This window comes from Pristis pectinata, chromosome 2, assembly GCF_009764475.1.
Source record: "Pristis pectinata isolate sPriPec2 chromosome 2, sPriPec2.1.pri, whole genome shotgun sequence".
NCBI lineage: Eukaryota > Metazoa > Chordata > Chondrichthyes > Rhinopristiformes > Pristidae > Pristis > Pristis pectinata.
Genome location: NC_067406.1, coordinates 85329309 through 85349632, shown reverse-complemented (window position 1 = coordinate 85349632; position 20324 = coordinate 85329309). Strand labels below are relative to the sequence as shown.

General features: G+C 40.9%; 2 protein-coding genes across 7 annotated transcripts in view; one reads left to right on the top strand and one right to left on the bottom strand.

The window, feature by feature from the left end:
* The window catches only part of LOC127581742 (serine/threonine-protein phosphatase with EF-hands 2-like), a 40031-nt gene extending 25569 nt beyond the window's left edge, over window positions 1-14462 (top strand). For all 3 annotated transcript variants that reach the window (XM_052036432.1, XM_052036424.1, XM_052036440.1), the window contains exons 13-18: window positions 3816-4001; window positions 4754-4896; window positions 9673-9779; window positions 10475-10638; window positions 11999-12086; window positions 12706-14462. In XM_052036432.1, coding sequence (XP_051892392.1) covers window positions 3816-4001; window positions 4754-4896; window positions 9673-9779; window positions 10475-10638; window positions 11999-12086; window positions 12706-12893 — 876 coding nt within the window. In that variant the 3' untranslated portion in view covers window positions 12894-14462. The remainder of the gene's footprint in view (window positions 1-3815; window positions 4002-4753; window positions 4897-9672; window positions 9780-10474; window positions 10639-11998; window positions 12087-12705) is intronic.
* A 2216-nt stretch (window positions 14463-16678) lies between these two features.
* Window positions 16679-20324, bottom strand: part of nup54 (nucleoporin 54) — a 49517-nt gene continuing 45871 nt past the window's right edge. For 3 of the 4 annotated variants that reach the window (XM_052038275.1, XM_052038282.1, XM_052038290.1), the window contains 3 exons: window positions 18899-19018; window positions 18355-18465; window positions 16679-18006 (listed from right to left, as the gene is read on the bottom strand). In XM_052038275.1, coding sequence (XP_051894235.1) covers window positions 17878-18006; window positions 18355-18465; window positions 18899-19018 — 360 coding nt within the window. In that variant the 3' untranslated portion in view covers window positions 16679-17877. The remainder of the gene's footprint in view (window positions 18007-18354; window positions 18466-18898; window positions 19019-20324) is intronic. The other variant, XM_052038297.1, reaches the window with a different exon arrangement.

Sequence of the window (20324 nt, the reverse complement as noted above, 5' to 3'; positions counted from 1 at the left end):
TCACGTGTATTGGAATTGCTTCATTATTGTCACTTATACTGAGGTACAGCGAAAAACTTGTCTTGCATACCATTCATACAGATCAATTCATTACACAGTGCGTTGAGGTAATACAAGGTAAAACAATACAGAACACGGCATAAAGTGTCACAGCTACAGACGAAGTGCAGTGCAGGTAGACAATAGGGTGCAAGGTCATAAGGAGATAGATTGTGAGATCAAGAGTCCATCTTATCATACTAGGGAACTGTTCAATAGTCTTATAACAGCGGGATAGAAGATGTCCTTGAGCCTGGTGGAACGTGGTTTCAGGCTTTTGTATCTTCTGCCCAATAGGAGTGGGGAGAAGAGAGAAAGTCCAGGGTGGGTGGGGTCTTTGGTTATGTTGGCTGCTTTACTGAGGCAGCCAGAGGTATAGACAGAGTCCATGGAGGGGAGGCTGGTTTCTGTGATGTGCTGACCTGTGTCCACAACCCTCTGCAGTTTTTTGCAGTCCCAGGCAGAGCAGTTGCCATACCAAGCCATGATGCATCCAGATAGGATGCTTTCTATGGTGCATTGATAAAAATTGGTGAGAGTTCACAGGGACATGCCAAATTTCTTTAGCCTCCTGAGGAAGTAGAGGCACTGGTGAGCTTTCTTGGCTATGGCATCTACGTGGTTGGACCAGAACAGGCTATTGGTGAGGTTCACTGCTAGGAACTTGAAGCTCTCAACCCTCTTGACCTCAGTACCGTTGATCTAGACAGGAGTGTGTGTACCGCCCCCCAAGCAGAGAAATGATATTTCTTTATGTAAAAGGTGCTTGAGAGTAATAAAAAAGCAAATACCAGAAAATTGAATCAAATGGGGTTGAGAAGTCTCCTCCAGCTGAACCGGCCTTGCGATGTTTAGAGATGTGGTGGGGGGGGGGGGGTGGGTTGGGTTGGGGAACTGAAAATTATGGTCACATTCGGGCGTAAACGCTGGTGTGTTCCCACCTGAAATCTCCAGTGGCAATTCTATCAAATCAGTTGGGGTTGTGGAGGGGCCCCACCTCAACATGAGGCCAATTGCTGAGTCAGTGCAGGAAGGGTTGGAAGAGTCCCCAGCACCACCACCATTCCACCAGGGGAGAAAATTACCTTGACCATTCAACTTACTTTGTAATGCTTTGGCCCCAAAATGGCCATTGGAATTCTTGATGTTAAGCTGTAATTTGATGTATCTCAACTCCAAATACATTCCAACTGGGGTTATGGTGGAAGTACATTAAACAGGCTGGAGAATTTGCAATATAGTCTCTTCTAGTGCATGTTGAGGTGCTTTGTCTTGCTGACATGCTTACTATTCCAACATAAAGCCTAAAAGTGTATGTTTTTCAATGATACCATTCAAAGGTTGTTTGTATTGACTTTAAAATCGTTGTGTTCAATGACAGATGTTTTAGTGACTCCTAACATCAGAAAAAAACAATAACTATTCATTTGTAGTTTTCAAAATTATATGTATTTGCCTGATAAGTTGGTTTTAAATACATTTTGTGGACCTTGCTAGCGAGGTCAGCGTTTATTGTCCATTCATATCTGCCCTTGAGAAGATAGCAGTGAGCCACCTTCTTGAGTCATTGCAATCCTTCAGGTGAAGTTACTCCCACCATACTACTGGGGAGGGAGCTCCAGATTTAGACCCGCGACAAGGAAGGACTGGCGATACATTTCCAGGTCAGGATGGTGTAAAGGAACCTACAAGCAGTGGTGTTGCTGGGTTCCTGTAGATTTAAATGCAGTCTGCAATTCTACAGTAATAAGCCAAGCAGTTATTGGATCAAATTGGGAAAAAAATGTGCAAAACTGCCCGTGGACGTATGTGACTTCTTGAGATAGTTTTCACAAGATCAGCCATTGCTGGAAAGAGGGATAGTAGAAATGGCCCTGGATTGTGCGAGGCCGGATGATGGACTGAATGGCTTCTCTGGATTTGTGGTTATTGTTTATGTGCATTAATGTTTTGTTTAAAGACAACCCAAAGAATCGGTGTCAGTATTGTTCATCCCTACTTGCTCTTACTTCTTTGAACCACTGTAGACCCTGTGCTGATGGTGCTCCCATAGAAGTGTTAGGTCATCAATCCTGGGAAATGGCCCAACTCTGATTTTAATTGGAATTGGTTTATTATTGTCACTTGTACCGAGCTACAGTGAAAAACTTGTCTTGCATACCGTTCATACAGATCAGTTCATTACACAGTGCATTGAGGTAGTACAAAGGTAAGACAATAACAGAATGCAGAATAGAGTGTAACAGCTACAGGGAAGTGCAGTGCAGGTAGACAATAAGGTGCAAGGTCATAAGGAGGTAGATTGTGAGGTCAAGAGTCCATCTTATTGCACTAGGGAACCGTTTGATAGTCTTATAACTGTGGGATAGAAGACGTCCTTGAGCCTGGTGGTACGTGCCTTCAGGTTTTTGTATCTTCTGCCTGATGGGAGAGGGGAGAACAGAGAATGTCTGGGGTGGGTGGGGTCTTTAATTATGCTGGCTGCTTTACTGAGGCAGCGAGAAGTGTAGACAGAGTCCATGGCAGGGAGGTTGGTTTCTGTGATGCGCTGGGCTGTGTCCACAACTCTCTGCATTTTCTTGTGGTTCTGGGCAGAGCAGTTTCCATACCAAGCCATGATGGTGCGTCGATGAAAGTTGGTGAGTGTCAAAGGGGACATGTCAAATTTCTTTAGCCTCCTGAGGATGTAGAGATGCTGGTGAGCTTTCTTGGCCATGGCGTCTATGTGGTTGGACCAGGACAGGCTATTGGTGATGTTCACTCCTAGGAACTTGAAGCTCTCAACCCTCTCGACCTCAGCACCGTTGACGTAGACAGGTGCATGTACACCGCCCCCTTTCCTGAAGTCAACGACTAGCTCTTTTGTTTTGCTGACATTGATGGAAAGGTTGTTGTCATGACACCATATTACTAAGTCCTCTATCTCCTTCCTGTACTCTGACTCATCGTTATTTGAGATACGGCCCACTACAGTGGTGTCATCTGCAGACTTGTAGATGGAATTAGAGCAGAACCTGGCCACACAGTCATGAGTGTATAGGGAGTAGAGTAGAGGGCTGAGGATGCAGCCTTGTGGGGCACCAGAATTGAAAGTAATCATGGCAGAGGTGTTGCTGCCTAACCTTGCTGATTGCCATCTGTTGGTCAGGAAGTCAAAGATCCAGTTGCAAAGGGAGGAGTTGAGTCCCAGGACTCAGAGTTTAGTGATGAGTATACTTGGAATTATAGTATTGAAGGCAGAACTGTAGTCAATAAACAATAGTCTAATGTAGGTGTCTTTACTGTACAGATGCTCCAGAGATGAGTATAGGACCAGGGAGACGGCATCTGCCGTAGACCTGTTTCGACGGTAGGCAAATTGTAGTGGGTCGAGGTCATCTGAGAGGCTGGAGTTAATGTGTGCCATGACCAGCCTCTCGAAGCACTTCACGGTGGTGGATGTCAGAGCCACCGGTCGGTAGTCATTAGGGCACGTTACCTTGTTTTTCTTAGGTACTGGGATGACATTGGTCTTCTTAAAACATGTGGGAACCTTAGATTGAAGCAGGGAGAGGTTAAATATGTCTGTAAATACCCCCACCAGCTGATCCACGCAGGATCTAAGGACACGGCCAGGGACACCATCCGGGCCAGATGCTTTCCGCAGAAAGGGTCATCAATAATTTAACATAAATATTGTTTAAACCTAAATAATGTCATCGATAAAAAGCGTCATCAATAATATAACAGGTTTAACAGCCCATTTAGCGACTGAAAACATTCTTTCTCCTCTCGAGATTGTGGACATTTTATGGAGCGACCCGATGCATCAGGAAGGCTGCATTGCAAACTCTGTCAGAGGAGGTGGGTGCTACTTCGGACCTGATGTGACAGAGAAGATTCTACGAAAGCACAATTTGCAGCTCTTGATCAGATCCCATGAGTGTAAGCAAGAGGGTTATGAGTACTGCCACAACCAAAAGGTATGAATAAACATCATTTAGCCCAATGAAAGAAACATCACTGCCAGCCCATCTCAAAGTAAGACCGGTTATACTTACATCACCACAGTCCCACCACTTCATAACTAACAGGTTCTGAACTTGCCCACTTACTACATCAGCAGGTAATGAGCTTTTGCGGGTTCAGAATGATCAAGGAACAGCACTTGACACTGAGACGCTGCATAAAATAAACTGGAACAAGCATATTAATGAAAAATTAGTTTTATGTGTAATTTTATAAAATAAATTAATGGTTTCCAACATATTCTGTCAAATAATGGAACACATGCATTTTTTTTTGCATGCGTTGTTCTAAATGTACCACTGCAGGTCCCAGTGTCGCAGAGTGACATGACAAGTGGCTGCTGTTTTCTCACAGCTCCAGTAACCCAGGCTCAACCCTGACCTTTGGAAGAGTTTGTACATTCTCCCTGTGACCACGTGGGTTTCCCTCGGGTGCCCTGGTTTCCCACATTCCAAACACGTGCTGGTTAATAGGTTAATAGTAAGTATAACAATCCCCCATTTTGTGGCATTTTATAGGCAGTGAGTGCCTGTTGCTCACACGAGATGATTTTCCCTAATGCCACATTGTCCAGTGAGATGGGAACCCAGGCATAATCCCAGCATAGCTGAGAAACAGCTTGGCCAGCGTTCTTAAATGATGAACGTGCTTTGTTTATAAGCCAGTAATTTCATTCATTACATTGTTATTTTTGTTATCAATGCAGGTCTTGACTATATTTTCTGCTTCGAATTATTATGAAATTGGCAGCAACAGAGGAGCTTATGTGAAGCTTGGGCCTGACCTCATTCCCCACTTCGTACAGTATCAGGTCAATCAAAGTACTCGCAAGCTAACCTTGAGGCAAAGGTGTGTACAATAAATCCAACAGTAACCTCCTCATAATGAAGGTCAGACCATACATTACAAACAGATTTGCAGCTCCACCTCTCTGGAGGCCATCCACCATTGTGACAAGAACTTTCATACAATGTTGTAGCAGAATAATCTGAGAATAGCATTTGGACCAAAGTGAACCTTCATCATGGGGGCAGGAAGTGGTAAACAGTAAATGGCTGAAACAGAATTGTGTGCTCTTCTCTCTCTTACATTCCACTTCAGGTGGGAGATGGCAGGGGTGATGGCAGACTGAGGCAGCTAATAGCAAGACAAGTTGCCATCGCAGTGCAATGTAGACACACTGCAGAATGGTCACTTTCCCATTATCTTCCATCATTCATTGAAGAAAATCACGAGAGTGAAGGCACTGGTTGTGTTTTTTCTCTTTCTCGCCATTGTGTTTTGGAAGCTCTGTCTCACAGCTGTTAAGCAATTGGGAATTAGATTCTTATAACTGTCAATACTGGCAACTCAACACTTTGTACAAACAGGTAGGGCATGCAAGCTTGGTCTTCCCAATTGTACCAGAAAATTGCAAATTAAGATCCTCTATTGTAGAATCTAACTTGCATATCCAGCAGCCTCTTGTGTTTCTGATAAACAAGTGACTCTTTCACTCATAGATCTGCATTACGTGGGTTTTTAGTATTAGCAGGGTGGGCCTAATATGAACATAGAAAACCTACAGCACAATTCAGGCCCTTTGGCCCACAAAGCTGTGCCGAACATGTCCCTACCTTAGAAATTATTAGGCTTACTCATAGCCCTCTATTTTTCTAAGCTCCATGTACCTATCCAAAAGTCTCTTAAAAGACCCTATCGTATCCACCTCCACCACCATTGCTGGCAGCACATTCCACGCACTCACCACTCTCTGAGTAAAAAAACTTACCCCTGACATCTCCTTTGTACCTACTCCCCAGCACCTTAAACCTGTGTCCTCCTGTGACAACCATTTCAGCCCTGGGTAAAAGCCTCTGACTATCCACATGATCAATGCCCCTCATCATCTTATACACCTCTATCAGGTCACCCCTCATCCTCTGTTGCTCCAAGGAGAAAAGGCCGAGTTCACTCAACCTGTTTTCATTAGGCATGCTCCGCAATCCAGGCAACACCCTTGTAAATCTCCTCTGCACCCTTTCTATGGCTTCCACATCCTTCCTGTAGTGAGGTGACCAGAACTGAGCACAGTACTCCAAGTGGGGTCTGACCAGGGTCCTATATGGCTGCAACATTGCCTCTCAGTTCCAAAATTCAATTCCACGATTGATGAAGGACTACACACCGTATGCCTTCTTAACAACAGAGTCAACCTGTGCAGCTGCTTTGAGCATCCTATGGACTCGGACCCCAAGATCCCTCTGATCCTCCACACTGCCAAGAGTCTTACCATTAATACTATACTCTGCTGTCATATTTGACCTACCAAAATGAACCACTTCACACTTATCTGGGTTGAACTCCATCTGCCACTTCTCAGTCCAGTTTTGCATCCTATCTATGTCCCGCTGTAACCTCTGACAGCCCTCCACACTATCCACAACACCTCCAACCTTTGTGTCATCAGCAAATTTACTAACCCATCCCTCCACTTCCTCATCCAGGTCATTTATAAAAATCACAAAGAGTAAGGGTCCCAGAACAGATCCCTGAGGCACACCACTGGTGACCGACCTCCATGCAGAATATGACCTGTCAACAACCACTCTTTGCCTTCTGTGAGCAAGCCAGTTCTGGATCCACAAAGCAATGTCCCCTTGGATCCCATGCCTCCTTACTTTCTCAATAAGCCTTGCTTGGGGTACTTTATCAAATGCCTTGCTGAAATCCATATACACTACATCTACTGCTCTTCCTTCATCAATGTGTTTAGTCACATCCTCAAAAAATTCAATCAGGCTCGTAAGGCAGGACCTGTCCTTGACAAAGCCATACTGACTATTCCTAATCATATTATACCTCCCCAAATGTTCATAAATCCTGCCTCTCAGGATCTTCTCCATATGCTTGTTGTGATTGTGATCTAAGCCACTGAAGCTGGTGATGCAGAAGTCTTTATTCATCATGACAAGCAGACATTCTCCTGGAGACCCTCTCGGTAGAGTCTCCCAAACTCAAAGTGCATCACATTTTTATACTCTTAAGATCAAAGGTAACAGCAGGTGATTTAGTGCAATTTCAATCACTACAATGACATCATTTACTTCAGTATTTTGAGTCTGACAATGCCTCCTTTGAGTTACATATCTACAATGGGAGACACATCTGAATGTTCCAACACCTTTGCTGGGACAAAGTAATTCACACAGATGGTCTAAAACTTCTGAGGACAGAGAACCCAGACACCCACAGTTAATACTGTGAGGGCTGACTCTCCGAGTACACAAGTATCCCAACTATCGATAGACCAAATATGCCTGTGACCATGTTTGATGTGCTAAGTGACAATATCAGTCTCTCTGCAATCTTCCTTAAACTCAGTCACAATGGTGCGAAATAACTTAGCCAATGTTGCCTGGTTTGATGTCAGCCAATTAACATAACCCCATTGTCTTCTGTTTGGCCGATGCAGACGAGAACGTCTCACGGTCACTTCACCTTACAAACCACATCTCTTGAGCAGCCAGTCCCCTGCTGTGGGCCAGCAGCCTGGGCTCTGCAGACAGTGGTGTTTGTTTGCAAAGCTGTCCTTTTAACTTCAACCTGATTATTGCTTGCAATTTACATTAAGAACTGAAAACTGGTTCTTGTTTGAATCAATATCTGCTATAATCACAGAATTCCATAACTCCTGAATCCCTAACATGTTCTCCTCAACACCTTCCCTCTCCCTCAATTACCCTCCCCCCACCACCAAAATCAACAGATTTTGGGGCACTGAGAAAAAAAGGGATATGTGATCAGGTGGAAAACTGGACATTGAGAACAATACCAGTCATGAACTTAGTAAATGGTGGAGCAGGTGTATGTCCACTCCTTTGTTTTTACAATCTTAATATTTTCCAAGGTTTACTTTCCCACCTGATTCCATTTCCCCTTTTCCCTCATTACTCCAAAATCTGTTAATCTCAGCCTTGAGTATAATGGAGTCTCCACAGTTCTTTGGGGAAAGGAATTCCAAAGATTTATAAATGGGGAAATGTTGGCTCCTCTCAGTTCTAAATGACAAACACTTATCCAGAGAAGACACCTTCTAATTCCAGGTTCTCCAGTCAGAAGATAAAGTCTCTCAGCATCTAAACTGCCAGCCCCTTTAGAATTTTGTCTTAACGAGATTCCCTCACATTGTTCTGAGTTCCAGTGTGCAAAGGCCAATGCTACACAATTCCTCCTAAATATCATGAAATGGGCAGTATTATCATCCCAGGAATCAATACAGTGAATCCATGCTGCACTCTCTCAAAGGCACATATTTCCTTTTAGGTTTGGATATCAAAGCTACAGATAGTTCTCCAGTTGTAGTGGTAGCAAGGCCCTATAGACTTGCTGCAAGACTTCCTTTCTCTTATACTCTATTTCCCCTTGTCGTCAGGCCAATATGCCACTTACCTTCCTAAACTGTAGTTGAATATTAACTGTCTACATTTTATGTAAAAGTGATGCAGCTGTGTATATTTTTTTGTTTATATTGTCAAAATAACCCTTGAAATTTGTCCTTTGTCATGTGTCCTCAGAAACTGTAAAATGATCAAATTATTTCTAATTAGATGATTTTGCAAAGCCAGACAGAAATTACAGGAAGCCAAAGTAAAATCATTCTATTGGTAGTCCAAGGATTTCAATGCATTCTGGGTAACTTGGTACCTTGAACTTACCCAAACCAAACGATATAAACTCACCTCAGAGTATTGCAGCTCTGGTCAAATATGTACATCTAATTGTAGACCAGAGTAATAAGGGCTGAGATCTTCAGATTAAATAGTAAGTGAGGGTGCTAAAATGGCTACTTTTTCAAGGCTCTCAATGATCCTCAAGTTGTAACAGGAAATTTGGGAATCCTGTGCAAAAATTGAATCAGAATCAAATTTATTATCATTGACTTATATGACATGAAATTTGTTGTTTTGTGGCAGCAGTACATAAAATTACTATAAATTACAAATATAAATAAATAGTGCAAGAAAAATGAATAATGAGGCAGTGTTCATGGACTGTTAAGAAGTCTGATGGCGGAGGTGAAGAAGCTGTTTTTGAGTCATTGAGTGTGGGCCTTCAGGCTTCTGTACTTCCTCTCGTAGTAATGAGAAGAGTGCATATTTACAGCAATACACAGAAAGTGCTGGAGGAACTCAGCAGGTCAGGCAGCATGCATGGAGGGAAATAAACAGTCGATGTTTCGGGCCGAGACCCTTCATCAGGACTGAGGGTTTCAGCCCGAAATGCTGACTCTTTATTTTCCTCCATGGATGCTGCCTGACCTGCTGAGTTCCTCCAGCACTTTTTGTGTATTGCTCCAGATTCCAGCACCTGCAGAATTTTTTTGTGTCTTTGAGGCCACATTTACATTGTTTTATTCCAACCTTATCACTGGGCTTCTAAATACACTCTGCTTCCCAATTTCTGTGTGTTCTGACCTGAAATGGTAAGTTTCTCACTGATGCTGTTTGACTGCTGAGCAGTTGCAGCTGTTTCTGCTTTGAAGATTTCCAGTACTTACTCTATATTGCTTTTTATTTTCTGTATTATTTGATGTGCAAACATATTTTGATCCATGATTTGGTGAGGCTTTTGTTTTAAATCCAGAGTGAGCAGAATTGAGAGGTCAGCACTGGGGGCTCTGCGAGAGAAAATTTTTGCCCACAAATCGGACCTCATCAGTGCTTTTGAGCATTATGACAAGAATAAAACAGGTAAGCTCACAAAGGTCCAGTTGCAGACAAAGAGCGATTTATTTCTGTTAAGCTGAAATAAATTGAAATTTGATGTCCAAATGACTGATTGTGATAGTCTCATTATGAGACTATCTTATTTACTAAACAACCAACCATAAGCTGACCCTCAATGTAATAGAAATTAATGTTCTGTATAGCATTGTTAAGCTCTGCCAAAAGCAAAGCAGTCACTTGATATAGGTTTTACAAAGTTATCCTAACTAGATTATTTTACAAGGCACTGAATGTAATACTCTGCACAAAAGAATGTTTTAAAAGTGAATTTCCAGGCTCCAAACTATTTGTACATGTCAGAAAGCACATTCCAGCACCTAATTTCTGCAATTAATCCAACGCTTTCACTTCAATTTTACAATTTATTTTCCCTTGATGAAAAATAATAACTTAACACTTAACTCAAAAGCTTCAAGCATGGATGTTGTCAGCATACGTGGAGGATGCAAGAATGAGGAGTGGGTTCTGTAGATAATCCATTGTCTTTTATGCTCCATCCTCCACAGATTGTAGACACAAACCAAATTAGATTTACGAGAGCCCCCTACAGGAATAATGATGTCAGCTATTGCACCCATCACCTGAACTTAAGAGAGTAATGTCTTAAAGGGTTGGCACAAAATTTGTTACCAAGAAAAGTATCATCTTCTAACACATAGGTCAAATTTCCTTGAATGACTGGGCAAATGCTCTGGAATCCATCTTGGCTCTGGGTCTGCCTTGGCGTGTCTTGCGATCCCAACTTGTGCCCAGTGCTCCTAATGGTCTGCTGAATTTTTACTTATGGTTTGACGACCTTGTCGTAGAGAAACCCATTGTACAGGTGAGAAAAATGGCTTTCACAATGTACTTTCACCATATGTGAATAGATATCAGGCAAAAATGAAATAAACTTAGGTAGTGGTTTATTATGTCTATAGAACATAGAACACTACAGCACAGTACAGGCCCTTTGGCCCACAATGTCGTGCTGACATTTTATCCTGCTCTAAGATCAATCTAACCCTTCCCTCTCACATAGCCCCCTATTTTTCTAACATTCATGTCAAGACATTATCTTGACATAATGAATTAAGTCAGAGAACAGGAACTCTCATATGAGCAAATACAACACGAAACGAGATGAATGATCAGGTAGCCTGCTTTTGCTAGAAATGGCTGAAGTAGAGATATTGCCAAACCAAAAAAAAACAACTATCTAATTAATATTATCTGGGCTGACACTAGTGCAATACTGAGGGAGTGCTGCACCGTCAGCAATGATGTCATTTGGATAAGCTCAGGACATACTCGGAAGGGTAGCAAAAAGCTGCTTCAGATTTTAAAGTAATAAAGACAAAGCAGTGAAGAGAATCAGAATTCCAGAGCTAAGGTCTGGATGAGCATAAGCACAGTGTTGATGGAGAGGCCGGAGGTAGCCAGAGTTAAACTAATTCAGTCCTCGGAGGATGCAAAGCTGGAGGATGTTACAGAAATTGGCAAGTATGAGGTGACAAAGAACAAAAATTTAAATTGGAGGTCTTGTGGGACCAGGAGCCAGTGTGGCCCAGCAAGCACATGGGTAGTGTGTGAACAGGACATTGCTCCATTTGAAATATGGGCTGCAGCAATTTGAACTGAAACTTATAGCAGGTGATAGAGATGCAAGTGACAGTCAGATCTGGAGGTGATAATGACAAGAATGAGGGTTTCAGCAGCAAATGGGTTGTTAGATATGAAAGTAGATGGTCTTAGCAGCAAGAGTTATCTGGAGTCATAAGTTCAGTTCAGGGTCAAATAGTACAAAGAGTTGGTTTCAACTCAAGACAGTAACTGAGAAGGGGGAATGGAATCAGTCACGTATGGAATATATGGCAGAGGCAACAAGGGGATTTCAGTTTTTCAGTGTTTCACCAAAGAATGTAACATTTCATCTTGGACTAAATATCAGAGAAACAGACAAAAAAAAACAAAGCAAGTAGAAGGGATTGAGAACGTTGAGTGTTTTCAATACTTTTGGGACCACGTAAAACTAATACATAGTAAAATGGCTGGCTTTAGGAGTTTATCAAGAAAGCTATTGACATGGTCAGGACGTTTATAGCTGCATGAGCAGCTGATCAGCCAGACAATTTAACTTGTAATAAGCTGCTGATCACCAGGCAAAATCTTTCTTAAAAATAAAATGCCTCTATTTTCTGCAGCACGTACAACCCAGCTTGCTGGAAATGCTTTACAAAAGCAGGTCTGAACTGGAAACTATTTTTCAAATTATTGACAGCGACAACTCTGGTAAGTACCAATTTTAGGAAAAAAAATCCTTTAACCCCAATCCTACAGTATTTAGGAGAAAATTTGCCTCCCACATGCATGGCCTGCAGTAGCTCTGGAATTATTATTGCATTGCTAGCATGGACAGGATGACAGGATGACCAGGCTATACAACTATTTCAAAGGACACAGAAAAGAATTGAGAGCAAATTTACTTGCTAATCTATTACTAGCCAAATCTTCAACGTGTGAAATTGAATTTCATTTTCCAAACAGACTAGCAAATACACTGTTTTATTCTAGTTATTTCAGGTGAAGATTTCCTACATTTTATGCTGATGTTGCAGCAATATTGTTGCAACATTGAGCTCATTTTACATGGAATTAATCTTCATCTAAAAATATATAGATAATATTAAAAATAATCAATGTCATTCTCAAAACAAGGTGCCATTGATATGATCAATATTAATAGATCAAAAGGTGGAACTGCACTCCAGCAAGATGTGGGTGGGAAAGAGAGGGAAGGGGGATCCAGAAGAGGAAGATGATGATAAAGTTAGCAAGAAAATAGTAAAAATTTTCTTCATGTTTGGATTAAGATCAAAGTATAAACTGCCCTTTCTCATGTCTGTTTCAGGCCAGATATCATTTGAGGAATTTCAAAAAACTTGGAAGCTCCTTAGTTCTCACATTAAGATTGAGATAAGCGATAAAGCGATCAGTGATCTGGCTCGCAGCATGGACTTCAACAAAGATGGAAACATCGACATTAATGAGTTCCTTGAAGCGTTCCGTCTGGTCGATAAATCTAATTACAAGGATTGAATTAAAAACAGAAATGCTGAAAATACTATTTCAGGTCACGGGGCCATTGGTCACCGACTTCCACAGCTACCTGGACTACATTCACTGTATGTCCTTTACATCTGTTCCGATGCCACGTTCCATACCAGTGCTGACAATTTCTTTCTCGTCAGCCAAGTAGTCTTCTCTATTGCACGGACTACCCTTACCCTAGTCCTTCCTATTTTCTGCACATATCATTACACCCAGTTTGTCATTCCCCACCCACCTTAAAATCACAAGACTGTCGTCAAATTACCCTTTATCTTTTATGTATCATGAAATACATATCCCCTTGTCTTCTTGCAGCCAAAAGGAAACAATCAATACACAGGTGATCTATTGCTTAATTACTCCCAAACAATACAAGCATGGAGATACCACATCTGCTTCTTTATCTGCTTCCTTTCCACTATTTGGGGCACCAAAAATTCCTCCCAGGGAAAACTATCGTCGATTCACTGTGTTGCTTCCACTGTTCATTACGTGGTTTCTTCTACAGATTTATCCATCTCTATAATTTTCCATTCCATTCTGAGCTCTTACGCTTGCAATGCTTTCCAATCAAACTTAATGAAGCTTGAGATACAGCAGCTCATCTTTTGATTCGGCACTTTGCAAACTTCCACACCCAGCAATGAGTTCAAGAATTTCAGAAATTTCTGCTGTTCCCATCAGACCCGAGCTTTATCCCTTTACTTTGATAAGGGGGATTAAATGACAAAACTGCTGGAAGCACTTTCCCTTTTGATATTTCCCACCACCCCTCTTTTCCCTGCTTCTTGAAACTGGCTACATCTCTTAAATTCTCCTAATTCTGATGAAAGGTCAACTAGCCCAAATATTAACCCAGTTTCTCTCCATGGATGCAGCAGGACCTGCTGCATATTTTCAGTGTTTTATGCTTTTATTTAAGATTTCTAGTATCTGCAGTATTTTGCTTTTGTACTATTAAGTCCGTAATGGACAACTGAGCCGAATTGAAACAGAACATTGTCATATTGACATGCAGATAAATTTAGATGAGCGTTAAAAATATAAATCAGCACATTGAACCCTAATAGAGAATGTCAGCCTTGATCCCACTGCATAGGTCTTTTTTTCCCCAATTTAACATTGTTTAGTTGTACATTTATCCAGCTATGTTTATATAAAAAAAAACATAAATCGTACACTAATACTACCTGTGCCTAAAAGGTTTTGCTCAAATGTGCCAGTGATTCACTTCTGTATTATTGAGAAGTTTCTTTAATTAAAAACATATCATTGCAAAGACTTGAGAGTCAAATGCATGTTGCTCGAATCCTGTTTGCATAGGAAACAAATAGACAAATGGTACTCCCAAAACTCTCCATTCATGCATCACTAATGTGATGAAAAAGGGAATAGCTGTATTGATAATATAGAGCGGGTTCCTTATATAAAGATTAATAATGTTCACTGTGTAACATTCAAACAGCTTTGAAAAGTTGTACGTATCCATTTGACTTCTCAGACCAACTGTGAGCCTCACTTCAAGCCCCAAGTTATGAGGCAAGAAGCCTTCCTGAATTCATGTAAGGTTTTCATTTTCCATACATTATTAGAGCTCAGAAAACTGCAATTTCCAATTTTCTCCTGTATTTACTTGAAAGAGGCAATGAAATTCAGCTATCAGCACAAGATTTAAGTTAGAGTATATAAAAAGCACTGTAATATTACTTCAAAGAAACCTTATTAAGACCTGCAAAATGCAGTATTTGGACACATGTATACAACTTAAAGCTTTGCCTTTGCAAACCCTTCCACTACTTAAAAGCAAGAATCACAAACAATTGCAAATAGTTAATGAAAATTTCAGCAAACCTTGGACTGAATTAGTTAGGTAGTCAGCGCCAGCGACCCGGGTTCAAATCTGGCCACTGTCTGTAAGGAGTTTGCATGTTCTCCCATGTGTCTGTGTGGGTTTTCTCCAGGTGCTCCGGTTTCCTCCCACAACCAAAGACGTACGGGTTAGGAAGTTATGGGCATGCTATATTGGCGCCAGAATCATGGTGACACTTGCGGGCTGCCCCCCAAAATCACTACACAAAAGATGTATTTCACTGTGTGTTTCGGTGTACATGTGACTAATAAAGATCTTATCTTATTTGAACCTTATCAGATAAAGGCCATACAATTACAAGGAAGCACAGTAAAGGGAAATCCATTCTGTTTACCAAGCTCATTTATTATACATTGTCACTTTACATTAAGCCCATTTTGGAATCAGCCCTCCTTACTTGATTAAATGCGAGAAGTTCTGCATAGTTTCTCCCTAATCCTCGCAGTCCAGTAAGATGCTACATTATCCACACCATCATATGAAACTTATTAACTGTTCTGACAGATGCCAGTTCCAGGCTCTCAGTGGAAAAGAATCTACCCTTCTGTGCCCAAAGGAAATTAAGACAGCGTAGGCAATGGAATAACCTTCACCCTTGCCATAAACACCACAAATCCAAACTTATCATCAAGCATCAACACCTGGGCCTTCGTACCTCTCTTTGCAACTGGATCCTTGACTTCATCAGCAGACCGCAATCAATGAGGATTGGTAACATCTCCTCCTCAATGGCCATTGACACAGGTGCACCTCAAGGCTGCATGCTTAGCTCCCTGCTCTATTTTCCTATACACACCTCTGTGTGGCTAAGCACAGCTCCAATGCCATATACAAATTCACCGACGACACCACTGTTGTTGAACGAATCACAGATGGCGATGAGTCAGCTGACCGGAGTGAGATAGGACACCTGGTTGAGTGGCGCCACATCAACAGTCTCTTGCTCAACGTCAGTAAAACTAAAGAGCTGATTATTGACTTAAAGAAGGGGAAGGAGGACAACATGCGCCAGTCTCCATTGGTGGATTGGCAGTGGAGAGGGTCAGCAGCTTTAAATTCCTGGGCATTAATATATTGGATGACTTGTCCTGGGCTCAGCACATAGATGCAATCACAAGGAAGGCGCACCAGCATCTCTACTTTCTTAGAAGATTAAAGAGGTTCGGCATGTCACCGAACACTCCAACAAACTTATACAGATATACTGTTGAAAGCACCCTGACTGGTTGCATGATGGTCTGGTACGGCAATTCGAATGCGGTAAGAAGCTGCAGAGAGTAGTGGACTCAGCCCAATACATCATTGGCACATCCCTTTCCACCATCGGTAGTATCTGCATGAGATGCTGCCTCAAGAAGGCAACATCTATCATCAAAGATCCCCACCATGTCGTCTTCTCGCAGCTACAATTGGGCAGGAAGTACAGAAGCCTTAAGTCCCACACTACCAGATTCAGGAACAGCTACCCCCCTTCAACCATTTGGTGTTTGAACCAATCTGCACAACACTAATCAATCACTACCTCAGTAAAGCAACACTATGACCACTTTGCACTACAAAGAACATTTTTGTTCTAATTGTGTTCTTTCATGTATAACTTATGTTGTTACTTTATGTATTTCTTGTGAATGTTGTATATCTGACACTATGTGCCTGTGATGCTGCTGCAAGTAAGTTTTTCATTGCACCTGTGCATATGTGTACTTCTGCATGAGACAATAAACTTGACCTTGACACCTAGATAAAATCGAGCAAATTACCTTACAAGTGTCAGTGATAATTTTCTAGCTTGGACTAACCCAGTCAGTCCAGAGAATTGAATGAGGCTGGGACTAGAGAAAACTTACATTTAAAATTTAAAAAAACTGCATCTGGACTATGAAATTAAAATTAGAATCAGAAGCAGATGGTTATTAAAGCAACTTGTTTATTTATAACCAATTTCCTCTTTGCATAATTATTTCAAACATTTAACAGATTAAATGCAGTTCGTCATTGGAGATCCTTGTCTGATTTATGGTTCACAATTATCACTCCATTTCAAAGTACATTTCAGTGACCATTACCAGGTGCAAATAACACAGGGGAATGATTTGTAAAGGTGACTGCCACTAAGTTAAACTCCCTGTTGAATTAAAAAAGGGCCTAGATACATTAACATGAGAAATATCATGACTAGAATGTTTGGAAAATAGTCAATTTTTCCAAAAACAAACCCAATGTTCAAGGCTCCTTCTGATAATATAAATAAGCTTGTATAATTTAAAAAAAATAAACTGGGATTATTTATCCAGCATGTGATTCTCTGGCATGTTTCACCTTAATTATCAACATTCCAGTTTCCAGAGCTCTTATTACATCCAATAAAGAATATTTCAAATTTTCCTCATTCATGGCAAATCAAGGCCACATTTAAACTCCAAAAACTGTTCAAAATTACTCAGAGCAGCCAAATGTATACACATCTAAGCAAAACATTTGATGTGTGTTTTTAAAAAAATATAAACAATTCCCAATTTGTTCCTGACTTAGTCAGTACTGACATAGCTATTCCTGTTAAATGCAAGTCTGATTACTAAGAGCAATATTTTTTTAAAAAACTGCCTCAACTTATTGCATACAACAGGAAATTCATTGTGATTTTACACTCAAAACATTGTAAAGTTAAGATTGAATTCAGAAATTACTATTTGCGGAATTAGTAGATAAATGTTCAATGCATTTAAAATAACTGGGTTAAAGCCTGCCTTAAAACAGAAGACTGCAGAATCTCAAATGTTCATTTTAAACATTCATCTCCCAACACTGCAAACAGTCATTTATAGGCTATAGTTTTAAACATACTTAACAAAGTCAGTTACTAATTTCTATTGCAAAGATTTGTAACCAGTTGCTTCGCAAGGATGACGACACGCCTTAAACAACAGAATTGCCGAAGCTGGAACGTGGCTGCAACACTAGATGAAGAACAGGAAAAATTTCTTTTCCCTGCTCTTTCATCAGGTTTCTGGTTTATAAAAATGGAGATGGAGGTAGGATTATTCAAATAAACTTGGACAGGGAGAAAAATATCCTTAACCACATGGTATTACAGAAAATGCATCAACTGAAAAGGTCACGTCGAATATGAACACTCTCACTAAGACCATGCTCAATTAGCTTCACGTCCTCCAAATCTTCTTTAAGGACACTGATTAAATGACTCAATCCTTCCTGCTGCAACTTCAGGTGCTACGAAGAGAAATAAGCTGCATTAGCAATCATTAAAACCAATTGCTTTGTAATTTGTGAGCATACTTTCTTTTGAAGATCAGCTGATCCAGAACAATTGTTGACAAAAGTTAACAAAGGAACAAAAATTAAAATGTGAAAAATTTTCAGGTTGGTATAGTGCTGCCAGTTTGCAACCTTTTAATGCAAAGTTGCTTAAAGCTGTCATTTTACTTTCTAACACAACAAAAAACATGGAAGACTTTTGCAGTGTCAATGACTAATCTGTGCAATAATTATTCATATTCAAACTTCAATATAATTTTGGTCCATGAAATTCACTGTAGTGAATGGAAAGAGAAAATTTACCTGTTTGATTTCTCCCAGGAGATCGACATCCACACTGTATCTCTCCTCTGATCTGACAGCTCCAACATGATTCTGCATTCTTATCTGAGACATCAATTCATTTAGACGGCCCTACACATAAACATCAACATTGAAACATATTGCATTCGCTGTTTACATTTCTTCACAGTCTCCCTGTTAAAAATTCACAGTAAAATGTTCGAGCTTTCTTACAATGAATTCTGAGAATCAAGTCTTCTGTAGCTTAAAAACAGAAACTGCTGGAAGTCATCAGCAAGCAGGTCTGGCAGCATCTTTGGGGAGAGGAAGAGTCAATATTTCAGGTCCCTTCATCAGAACTGGAAAAGTGAGAAACAACACGAATTTTAAGTTGCAGTTTAAAACATGCTCGTTTTCTCATTTTTCCAATTGAGATAAAGAGTCCTTGACCTGAAACATCAACTTTTCTCTCCCCATTGATGCCGCTTGACCTGGTGAGTACTTCCAGCATTTTGTTATTGCTTCAGATTTCCAGGATCTGTAATTTTTGCTACCATTTCTGTACCTTAAACTGGGTTGGTGCATTTAGTTCACACTGGATAGTATCTAACTGCACACGAAGCTGCTCTTCTTCTGCCTGAATGGCGTAACCAGCTTTTCTCTGGATCTCTTGTTTAATTAAAACCTGGAGGATAAAACAAAAACAGGCTTGAGAAATTATTTTGTAAAAGATCACAAGCGTCACCTTCCTTCCAACTGATCTATGAAATTACTCACGGAACTAGATAGGTTGAGCACAGAGGAAAGCACTCAGTCTATAGTGTCTGCACTGGCTCTTGGCTAGACTTACAGCAGTTTATTTCTCTCTTCCTCCTGCCCCATTCTCTCCCCAAAACCTTGCACCTCCGAGATCTGCCATTATTTTGACAAAGAGCAAGGAACAGGCCCTTCAGTGCACAATATCTGTGCCACAATGCCAATTTAAGCCAATCTTATCTGCCTGCACATGGTCTATATCCTTCCATTACCTGCCTCTTCATGTGCCTCTAAATGTCTCTTAAATGTTGTTATCCTATCTGCTTCCACCGCCTCCCTGGAAGCACATTCCAGGCACCTACCACCCCCTCATAAAAAACACCTCACCAATCTCCTTTAAACTTTCCTCCTCTCACCTTAAAGCTATGCTCTCTAGTATTTGACACTTCCACCCTGGAAAAAGACTCTTACTATCTAACTTATCTATACCTCTCATAATTTTATGTACTTCTATCAACCCAACGCTCCAGAGAAAACAATCCAAATTTGTCCAACTGTTCTGAAGCATCTTTGTCCTTCAATCAACATCATTAGTAAAAGCTCCCATATGAATTAGGAGATAGAATAGGCTACTTGGTCCCTCAAGCCTGCTCAGCCATTCAATAAGATCCTGGATGAACTGACTGTCACCTCAACTCTGTGTTAATGCCAACCTCCAGTAACCTCATTGCTTATCAAGAATCCAGTACCTTCTGCAAGGACAGTGCCCTCAGTGGTGGTGGTGAATTCTCATCTGAGTCTTAATATATTTTTAACAGTGATCCTTAGATCGAGGTTCTCCTACAAGAGGAAACATTCCCTCTCTATCCACCCTGTCTAGACCCCTTAGGATTTCATTTTTCACCTCAGATCTTAACTGCTTTCACAATATTCTTGGGCAGGATCTACTGATTTGGAATTCCTAATGACCAGTAATGCACACATGAATTAATTGACCCACTGCTAACATATATCCATTTTCACCTTGTTGATATTGACTGAACTATCCAGCAAACAAGAATCACATGGAGGGGTGCTGGTCTAAAGAGTTTAACTTACTTTCACAACAAAATGGGGCCCCTCAGCTCTTCAAGCTCAAAAGGCAGCACAGAGAGCTAAGAATGGTTCTCAGTATTTCAGAGGCAGTTATGACAAAACACTTGATGACTGAAAATAAGAAAGGTTTAAGTAGGAAA